An 11,113-nucleotide genomic window follows, 5' to 3' on the forward strand; every position below is an offset into this window, starting at 1 on the left:
CTGCCCTTAGAAAAGAGCCGAGAGACTCCAGCAGGAAAAGAAGGACCCCTGCAGTGATGTAGTCTCCACCAGAGTTGGCATCTCAGGCAGAGGCGAGAGAGTTTCCACTCAGCAGCTGGGTGGCTGGGGAGGTTGCAGACAGCCCAGACATGGTAACTGGGGCTGGGAAAACCTCAGCATGGAAAGAAGAGGGCTATGGGCAATGGCCGCAAGGAACTTGGCCCTATCTTTGCTCCATGACATAACGCCGGTGGGGAGGGAGCGGGCTGCTCCCAGCACAGGAGGGAAGGAATCTAGTCCAGGATCATCAGAGCTGCAGCAGAGCCCCTCATCAGGGCCACTCATGCACAGACCAAGCTCGTACCCACGTAGGAGGGCCTTGGGGGGGACCATGCTACAGGGGAAGCAGCTGCTCACAGAAATAGGAGGGAGGGCATCCCCCACGTGGGGAATGCTGTCCCGTCCCAGTGCTGGCGGGTCACTGGTCCCAGGGGTTCCCAGCGCAGTGCCGGAGATCTGCAGCTCCATCTGGTGGCTCCATGGCCAGGGCTGCTCAGGCTGCAGAGAGAAGGCGCTAGTGAAGGGAAGAGTTGGTAGGATAAAAGCAGGTCAGAGCACTTAAGAAACCAAATCCACAAGGCGCCTGGACCACACAGCATTTTCTTATATTCATTTTTCTAACTAATAGCCTACAGATTGCATATCTGAGAATACAGACGAATCTTACAGTAGCAGAAAGAGCAGCATATCCCTTCAGGATACAGCAGGGAGAGGACAGCACCTGGGGAGCTGCGCAGCCAGGGATTGATGCTGTGAGCCACACTGAGTTTGGTTATTTTTTTTCCTTCGGCCCATCCTTCTTCCACTAATTCAGTCACAAAATCTTTCTTATACCCATCTTCCACATCAATTCATTTGCAAAGCCAGGAGAGGATGGGTACAGCTGTCTCAGTGGTTCTGCATGTCTGCTCCTTGTTGGACTAATTTGACAGACAGGCCTAAAATCAATTTCAGTACCCGAAGTAGTTTGGGAGTTGTTCAATTCAGCTCTTGCTACTCAGGTAAGCAGCAGGTCCCCTGGTGTCTGTGTTTCAGCTCCTCCACCACACAGGCAAAGCATGAACCCCAGAGAAAACAGCAGAGGGACCCATGAATGTGTTAGAAACCTCCACTTCACCCCAGTGATCAGCATCCTAGCGCAGCAGGTGCCTGGGGCCACTGAAGCAGAGTAAGTCAGGAAGTTGATGGAGCTAATAGAAGTCATTCACCAGCCAGGATCACTGGCCAGCCTCTCTGTGAGAGGTATCAAATGAAAACAAGAACTATGATGAGAATGGTGCAAGCACATCAAGGGGTGCTGTCTCCTAAATTGCTCCTAAACCCAGCCAGGGCTTAGCAGTGAGTGGTGACTGCATTCTCATCACTGGCACCTCACTTTCCCAGGGAATGGCTGCATCTCCTGGATTCTCCTGTGGTCCCATGGAGGTAGATTTCCCATGGCATCCCCCAGTGCACTCCCACGTAACAGCCCTCACAATGCTCTCTCTCACAGGGCACACCATGCTCCCCTACTTGCACACCCCAGGATCCCAGAGAAGACAGACTTTGGTAACTATGGTTGTGTTTGAGGCTTGTGATGTACAGGCTACAGGCTATTTCAAAAGTTTATTCAAGTTGCTGTGGTTTAAACCCAAGCCAGCAACTAAGTACAGCACAGCCTTTCACTCAGTCGAACCACCCTGCCCCAGTGGGATGGGGAGGAGAATTGGAAAAGAGTAAAGTCTGTGAGTTGAGATAAGAACAGTTCAATAATTGAAACAAAGTAAATATTAATAATAATAACAATCATGAACAGAGAGATAGAGAGAGACATAATAAAGACAAGAAATGCACACTACAACTGTTCACCACCCTCTGACCTATGTCCAGCCCATCCCCCGGAGCAATCAGTCTCTCCCAGCCAACTCGTCCACTTTATCCACTGAGCAGGATAATCTATGGTCTGGGAAGTCCCTTGGGCCAGTTCTGGTCAGCTGTCCTGTCCATGCTCCCTCCCAGCTCCTCGTGCACTTGCTCCAGTGGCAGAGCATAGGAAACAGAAAAGTCCTTGACTTAGAGTAAGCACTACTTGCAATAATTAAAACATCAGTGTGTTATCAACATTATTATTCCCATATTAAATACAAAGTAAGGTGCTGTAACAGCTACAAAGAAGAAAATTATCTCCATCCCAGTTGAAACCAGGACACAAGCACTTAAAAACCAACTTAACTTCATTTTTCTGGGCCAAAGTTGTGGCCACAGGACATGCTGTACCCACGGGTAAGTTCTGCAGGAGCCCAGCTCCCCTGAAAGGAAGGTAAGAGTCAGGGTGTTAGGCTGCACGGGGAGACAACACATTTCCTCCCAACCTTATGACACCCACCAGATCCCTAAAGCCCTGCAGGGTGAAGTAGCAGAAGGCAAGAGTCTGCATCTTTCCTTTGCACAGATCCTGTAGCCCAATATTTGAAATTTCATCATAACTGAGGCATAGACTTTGGACTTGCTGCCACAGCCTTCTTGCACTTGCCAGGTTTAGACACCCTTTTCCCCCTCTGCAGGGTACCCAGACAACTGGCCAAAGGCAAGGCGGACTGGGGATGTGCCTCCCTGGAGGCAGAGCTCTTCTGAGAGATAAAAACAGCCCTCAGCTTCCCTCCAAGATGCCCACACACACCTAGAAAAAGCTTTTGAGAAATTAAAAAGCACCGAGGCATCCTTGAGCTGAGGACAAGGGGCCTGTTTTATTCTTACAAGTAATTAACCTTATAAGTATTCATTACAAGTAATGAACCTCATCCTGTGTGTGGGGTAGCTGGGAGATTCATCCTCATCAGAATATGTCTCATAAGAATCCATCAGACCCATCAGTCTTCCAGAGGCTGTGGGGCAAGGTGCCTGGCTGAAGCATCCCAATGTGTTCCTATGCCACCAGGAGCTGGGGAGCTTGCTGAGCCAAGAGCAAGGGCTGACCTTGGGTACCCAATTTTCCAGGCAGTCCATCAGCTTCCCTAGCCATCACCCCAGTTCCTCTTTGTGATCCCTAGGTCCCTCTACATAATGGTCAAATAAAGCACAAGGAAGATGATCAGGGCCAAAACACAGAGCAAAGAGCTGCCGATGCAGCAGCAGCGTTTCCAGGGGAAGTCACTATTGGAGGGTGAGGGGTGCTGGGTCGGGCCTGCATGGGGCCTTAAGCCCTGGCATTTTAGGGTCTGAGAGGTCCTGGACATATTTGCCTTCCGGGCAACCCGTGCTGGGGCTGGCTGCAATTTAGTGCAGTGGGTCCTGGCCTTGCCCACACTGATCAAGGGCTTAAAGTCATCTGATCCCAGAGACAACCACGACTCAGGGCGACAGGTCCCGGCCTCCCCCAGATTTGTCAACGACTTCCAGACATCCGATGGCCAGGCCAGCTGTGACTCGCTGCTGTGCATCCTGGCCTTGTTCTCATCCGTCAAGGGCTTCCAGGCATCCAGAGCTGGGGCCCTTTGGGACCTGCTGCAAATGCCAAGCTGGCAGGCCTCGCAGTGGGCACGGTCATGTGGCCCTGTCACCGGTGTATCCACCACAACTTCCAGGAGGTCAGAGGGCTGGACAGGCTTTTTGTAGAAATACTGGAGGATCTTTATCACCAGGTTGTGCAGAATTGTCTCCATAGTCTCCAGGCTGAACTCAGGATCCTCCAACTGGGAGTTGGGGCAGCGCCTGCATTTCTGGCGAAAGATTCGCATCTGTACCGTGCCCCAGCCTTGGCAGTGGCACATGTGGAACAGGATGTGCACTTTGGCAGAAGACCACTTTTGAAAGCACTGGGAGCACTGAAACCTGTCAGGGCAAAGAGGAGACCAGCTCATCCCAGGTGCCCCATGCTCAGCCAGAGGCTTTCAGCACAGTCATTAGGGACGAGGGTTAACACAGACCATGGACTTTCTTCACTCCTGCAAGCTTTACACCAAACTGTTCTCCCTCTAACAGCATGATGCCAGTCTGGAAAGTTCACCACAGATATGAGCTGAGGGCTGGTCCCAGCATTAAAGATTTCAGAAGCCAGGCTGTCTGCTGGAATCCTGGCCCCACTGCCAAAAGCAGGGACCCTTGGGGTGGGAAGCATCAGCTCCCTATTTGGGATTCCAGCCCCTCACCCATGCTGGCTCATCACAGTTCAGTGGAAAGCCAGCATCAAGCCCAGTACTGGGTAAGACAATAAAAAGAAGTAAAGTAGAAGAAAGGTGTGGGTGGAGGGTGCACGGCAGGTGAAGGGATATCTTGAGGAGCCAAAAGGTGTGCAGCCCACAGCTCTTCATCTTGCACAATCTTCATGAGGGCTGGCAACCAAGGTCTACATTTGCTGCCACTCAGGCAGGGTGTCTGAACAATGCTCAGGGTGGAAATGTTTGAGATGGGGCTCCTCATCAGCAGTGCAGAGGCACAGCCTCCCTCTGCCCACACCTGATGCAGGTGCAGGGGCTGCTGAGGCATCACCCCATGTCCCAGCACACAGTGGTTCTCCCTCTTCTCATCCTCTGGGTGCAAACCCAGAAGATTTGGTTCTAGTGAGATATAATTTCCCCTACTTGTTGAAGGAGCTCTTTTCATTTTGACAACATGGGGAAATTCTGGCCAAATAACAGCTGTCCCTTGGCTCTATGGAGCTGCTGAACTATTCTCCCCTCCAATTACCATGTTTTCCAGTTTGGCAGTAACCCACTGAGATTCAAACAAAAATGAAGAAACTCTTCACAGCCTCATCCACCTCCAAAGCCCCCCTTTTGTTCAAAAACCTGTTTCCTGCTAGCAAATTTTGAAAAGGGAAAAGGTCCACAAGGCAACTCATCAACCCTGATCCCATTTTAACAGGGACTGTCAGCAGCTCCCTACCTCCCAAGAGCACGGCGCTGCACAAACTCCTTCCAGCCAGGCCTGCAAGCCTGCACCTGCAGGCCATCATCCTCCAGAAGTGTCCACGGATCTGTTATGTGCATTTCTTCAATCTTCACTGCAAAAACGTTCTGCCACTTGCTCATAGTTCCACTTGAAGCTGGGGAAGACGCAGCGACCAAGTGTGCAAGTCAAGCTTGCAGCTTCTGAATGCTAATACACATGTAACTGCCTTTTCCCTACACTTTTCCTCTTGTTTTTGTGCTTGGAGAGGGGAACCTTTGCTCCTGCAGGAGCAGCACCACCCCATCCCAATCTCTGGGTCAACAGTCTCTGCTGACACTGCACCAGGTCTTGGCCAGGTGAAATGCACCCTAAAGCAAGGACAAGGTGGTTTTTCCTCAATATATATGCATGAACCTCTGACCTTGGAAAGCCACAATGCTGCTCTGTCCATAGGCAGAAAGACTGGAAACAAAACCCCCTGCCAGGCTGCCCATCACATTCATGGCAGTGGGGAGAATTCAGAGAGACTTGCTCGGCTTAGGAATAATGAAAGTGAAACCCATCAAAAATGCAGGACTCAGCAGCTCCAGATAACCTTATCTCTCTCAATAGCTGCCACCAACCATGGGCTATTTTTACCAACTTTCAGCCAATTTGAGCAGTAAAAGGCCTAACATGAAACTGCAGGGTGGAAAGTTGGGGAGGACAGCATGGTACGTAAAACCAAAGGAGATGAGGTGTGATCTGAGCTGAGTGCACCCAGGCAAGGTATAAACAGCAGGGCTAGGGCTGCCCGCAGCCCTCTGCCTTCCATCTCACCCTTCTTGGGGTGCACAGATCCCCCAGGAAATCTTCTGGAGACCAATGCAGGACTGAGAGTAGGTTAGATAAGATGCCAAATGATAACAGGTCTTGAGTTTGAGAAAGATCTTGATAAGATGGGTTTAGCTCCAGGCAGTCCATGTAGGTAAATCCCAGGAACCACAGCCTGGCAGGGAGGCCCTGATCTTCACTGCTGGAAGGGAAAAGCGTTTGTACCAAGAGCCCTAAAACACCTTCACAATGTGTGCTGGCCCTCTTGTGAGAGCAGAGGCAGGTAAGGAGTTCCCAGGGCAGAGCAAACCTTCAGTTTCCACATTTTCCTTCTTTGAGCTTCCTTCCACTCTCAGTTACACCTTGATCCCATCACCTGGAGCAGGACTGGAAAGAAAGAAAGTGCTTGGAAGCAGAGAAGCCAAGATAAGGTCTTCAGGAGGCTTATGAAGAGGTAGAAAGCTTCAAAACCTAGCTGTGATGGAAACCAGTGCCCTGTGACGTCATGGCAGCACAACTCAAATCGCGACCAACAATGTGCTGAGATTTCACAGTCATCTCTGAGACAGCCAAGTGCTGGTCCCTCTATTAAAGCTTTTGACTTGCTTTTACTAAAGGGACTTTCCTAGAACAACCCACAGAGACGAAATTGCTTTGACATCCTTTTCCATTTTGCACACACCTCCTGGCTCTGCCCAAGCACCTTGCTGCTTATCAGTGCCTGCCTGGAAACAAAAGCTGCTCCTACAGGATCTCTCCACAGCCTGGCCTCAGCAGGGAGTGGGGACAAGCTCTGCCCTCCACACAGCATGACCTTGTTGGGCTGGCAGCTCTTGCCAGGGTCAGATCCTGCCAATCCTCTCCATTCCATCAGGCTGGTCATGGCTTCTCCGTGGCATGAGTGAAGGAAACACACACGGTGCAGCCTGGGTGGTAATTTCCCTGCTGTTTTCACAAGCACAAAATTATTTTTGACTTGAGCTCCCACCCCTGGGTGAGCCGCCTCTGTGTGCGCAGGAAGGTTTCCCAAAATTCTTTCTCCTCCTCTTCATCTCTCACTATGTGTCAGCCTCCACATTCTCCACTCTTCCAATCAAGGGACAAAGTGCCCACATTGCCCATGAGGACCCTTCTTGGATCACAAGCGTCCCGTTCCTGCTGGGACATCCATCCCTTCCATCCTTCCAGTAGTCCCTGGAAGGGGCAGAAAGGGACATTCAACCCCAGACCCCATGCAGGACTGCAGAGACGAACATCCCCTGAGCAGTGGGGATGCTATGTCCATGGGCACATCAAGGTTTGCCGGATAGATGAACTGACATCTAAGCAACAGGGCAGAACCCTAAACATTTCTCACTGCTTGCTTCATACTGAGGCGTCTTCCCATTCTGAAGACTTCCCTTTTTCCTATGCTGAACACATCCAATTCTTTTCCATCAGTCATTCTTTCAGGAAGTTTTTGCTCATTTCTACAGGTCATCAGGGTGAATTCAGTTTCTAACCCTCCACCTAACCAGTCCCTACACCCTCCTTCAATAGCATCTTGCTTTCATGTGAGCCATCTCTGTTGGATGTGTCTGCTGCACGAGCTATTGATAACTGCTCATGGGATAGAGCTTCTTGAGAATCTGTCCACCCACAGAGGCAGAATTTCCCATTCCCGCATTTGCTTATGAGAATGTAATGTAAGGCAGCACAAAGATAGCATCACTCCCACTTTCCCTGTGGTACCCAGTCTGTCACCCTAATGAAGAGAAAATAAGGATGGTTTGACACAAATTCTTGCTAAATCTGTCTTCTCAGCCCCAGCACTGCCCTGTCAGTGTTTGCCACTTGGTGGTAATTTGTTCCAGCAGTTTTCTGGGTACTGAGGCAGGTTGATTCATCTAGAATTTCCTGGATCCTCTTTTTTCCACTTCCATGAAGCAGATGGTGAAGTGGGTATTCATATCCTCCTGGGACATGGCTCCATGACAGCTCTCTGTGCCTCAGATCCCCTCCAACCTTGATGCAGTTGACAGTGAATGGTTGTCACCCCATCGTGGTGAAACCCATCAGCTCTAGGGACAAGCAATGGCTACAGGTTCCCTTCCATGCTGGACTGACTAAACAGCTAAGCCCTTGGAGCAGAGGGGTCCATCTGTCTAAGGGTGGATTTGAAGAAAGGAGGATCACTTCCTCTGGAAATGGGGCTATGCCCAAACTGGACTGTAGAGAGGGCACATTGCCCCATCATCCTGGACTTCTAGGATGGAGAGGAATGCTGAGCAATGGAGAGAGATTTAAGGGGGCAAATGCATACGAAGATATGGGCAGGTGTGACCCCATATGGATTTAGGCTCCTTGTTCACTCAGTGAGCCTTGTGATGGTGCCTCCAGGTGTAAGGACTGAGCTCAATGCCTTCCAACAAGGCTTTGCTCCAATGCCATGGGTTTGGTCTTGGAACAGAGGAGCAGGCAGGCACAGGGCTCCTACCTGGCCCTCCACACTCCATGCACCAGGATCTGGATTGCCAGCTCCCTCATTGATCATCACATCTCACCAAAGGGAAGAAGAGAGGAGAAGTAATTCTAAAGACAACTCAAAGCAAAACTAGAGAAAGCAGAATTTGAGGGCAGTGGGAGGAAACACAGATACTCTGTAAATCTACAACAGCTCAGTGACAGGTAGGATGAGATTCTCGGGGGCCAGGATGGAGGAAATGTTGTGGACTCAGACCCGTTAGGACACACCAAAGCTGTGCAGCCTGGCCATGGTTAGGGGTCTAGGCAGCCTGAGCAGCAGCCCACCCCTCCCACCACCAACCACAGCACCCACCAACTCCCTCCAGCCTTTCTCTTCCAGGAACAACAGTCACTTTCCCAGACAGTCAAGGCCATGGCAATGCTCCCACACCACAGTTCCTGACAGACCATCCCATCTGCAAGCCATCCCATTAACCCAGGGGACAAATAACACACACACCTGATGCATCACCTCTAGCCCAACGTCTCCTAACCAAAAACCTCTGAAACATCCCAGTGACCAGGACAGTGGTCACTTGAAACTGACCCTACTGTCCTACAACCTGACCACCTCTTCTCCCCTTGGCATCTGCAATGCCCTGATGTTCAGGAACTGTGCCTTGCTGCTCCATGGCATGGCCCTCCTCACAGACACAGCTGAAAAGTGTAGGAAAGGATTTCCTTTCCATCTTCATCTGCCTGCCCAGTTCTCCCAAGACATGATTTATGAGTTCAGGTTTCTTGAGGAGATGTACCCTCACATGTTGTTCCCAACCACCTTTAATCGAGGCTGGGGTGTATAAGGAGCCAGGCTGGCTCTCAAGCATCATGTAGGAGATTTTTGTTTGCTTAGGTATACCCAGGTATGTTGCCACACATCCAGATTACTGCAGATGCTGACAGGGATCAGTCTCAGCTCTTTGAGGTCTCCCAGAGGGCTCTGGCCATTCCCCATCATCAAAACCCTAGTGTGGGACCAGGGTGAGGCTCTCCAGAGGTTTCAGCTGGAGTGTGGTCACAAGGGGCTGATGAAGCATTTTGGCACGGACAGTGGTGGCAGCCACTCCTCGGGGGAGTGCTGGGTGCCCGCGGTTGGAAGAGGTTGCTTTAACTGCCAGACCAGACTGTACAGGAAACACCGCAACTCCAGCACCTGCAAGAAACACCTTGGCTGCTCCTGGGTCTCACACAAATGGGGGTCCTGAGGGGATGTGTGTCTGTAGGGGGAAGGTGTGGTATTTGGTACAGTGGCTGCGCAAATCTGGGGGTGTGGACACAAATTTGTCTGGTGAGTTGTTTGCACATCTGTGTGTTCATGAGCATTTGTGTGTGCTTGCACATGTGTGCATGAAGAGCTCCTGCACACAAACACACCCCACTCCCCATTCCCAGGAAGGTGTGGGGTGACACACATCTCAGGTCACTGCTTGGTTTGGGGATGCTCAGCCAGCACAGCCAGTGCCATGCCAGGTTCAGGGGAGTATAGCTCATGTCTGTTAGTGCTGGGCATCCTGTGCTCCAAGCAGGGCTGGGAGGTGGTGTCTGGCAGCCTGGAGCATTCCCACCACTCACCCACACATCTTGAGGCCCCAGCCTTCCTCCCTGCAAGGAGGCAGCCAGGACTGCTGGGACACAGGCAGTGCTGCAGGCTGGATGGTCTCCCATGGAAAATGGCAATGGGCAAGTCATCTTTTGCTACACCTCCAACCCCACTGGATGGTTTGGGAGCCTCTGGTCAGCTGCAGATCACCATCCAACCAGAGAGGAAAGGACTCAGCCCCAACTGCACTTGGAGGAGTCATAGCTGCAGCTGGGGGTGCAGGGAGTGCTGAAGATCTGGCATATGTGCTGCCTGAGAGATAGGATGGAAAATATGAAGCAGGGTCCACCCTCTCAGCAATGTTAATGTTGTGTCTCACAGGAAAGCAAAACTCAAAACTGCTGAGTGAGCTCCCACTTTCCTGCTGCAGCTGCCTCCTGCCTCGGTTTTCTGGGCCCTGCTGGCCACAGCAGGTCTCTGACAGAGCTGCTGGGGCACGGAGCAGGGCTGCTGCTGGCAAAAAGCCCCAATGGGCTGAACCATGAACTGGTGTGAGTGAATGGCATGGGCTCTGCAGCACTGCCTGTGGAGGTTACTGGGAGCCTTCAGCAGCACTGGGGGCCAAAGGAAGCATCCACTGTCCTACCCTGAAGAAAGGTGTAAGCTATCCCAAATGGATATTTATCGCATCTAGTCCCCTCTGGAAGTTTCTCATGGACTTTCCAGTCCCCATAGAGTACAAGATATGATGCTTGGCTTGCCTCACCCTTTCCCCCAGCACCCAGGTTGGCTCTCACAAGGCTGCGCTGGTTTTACTGGGGGTAACGGAGGAAGAAACCTGTTGACAGTGCTGCCAAAATGTGAGATGCAAGTGACTCTTTTCAGTTTTCGCTGTTTCACACTTTCCTGGCAAGTCTCTGCTGCCTCCAAAGCCACTCCTTACTGAGGTTTCTCCTCTCTCGAGCAGATGTCACTTCTTTCCGCTCTGGTTTCTGGCAGGTAGCACATCTCTTTCAAGAGAGAAAGTGGAAGTTTGAAGCCAAAAAAGCTGCATCGAGGACCACAGTGTGAGCTGTGCCCTAGCTGATGGCAGCCAGACCCCTGGCACAGAAGGGATGCTCATGCTCATGGACTAGGTGAGTGCCCTGAGACTCCCCCGATTAAGGGAGAGTGTTGGTTTGCAGCCATACCTGGGTGACCAGCTCAGAGAAGGGCAAGGAGAAAACAAGCATCAACCTCTCTAAATTCTTAAGAGCAGTTTTGTGGAAGAACAGCTTGCATACCTCACAGAGAGGCCCAGGAACCACAACAGATGCTGCCACCTCC

General features: G+C 51.3%; 1 protein-coding gene across 1 annotated transcript; it reads right to left on the reverse strand.

The window, feature by feature from the left end:
* Positions 1-3,095: 3,095 nt before the first annotated feature.
* On the reverse strand, positions 3,096-5,202 carry LOC106850420 (receptor-transporting protein 4-like). The gene is made up of 2 exons (XM_014871711.2): positions 4,924-5,202; positions 3,096-3,870 (listed from the first exon to the last, which is right to left on the reverse strand). The coding sequence occupies exons 1-2, from the start codon at positions 5,067-5,069 to the stop codon at positions 3,096-3,098; spliced, it is 921 nt and encodes a 306-aa protein (XP_014727197.2). The 5' UTR covers positions 5,070-5,202.
* Between the last annotated feature and the right edge of the window lie 5,911 nt (positions 5,203-11,113).

Source organism: Sturnus vulgaris, chromosome 10 (genome assembly GCF_052056855.1).
Source record: "Sturnus vulgaris isolate bStuVul1 chromosome 10, bStuVul1.hap1, whole genome shotgun sequence".
NCBI lineage: Eukaryota > Metazoa > Chordata > Aves > Passeriformes > Sturnidae > Sturnus > Sturnus vulgaris.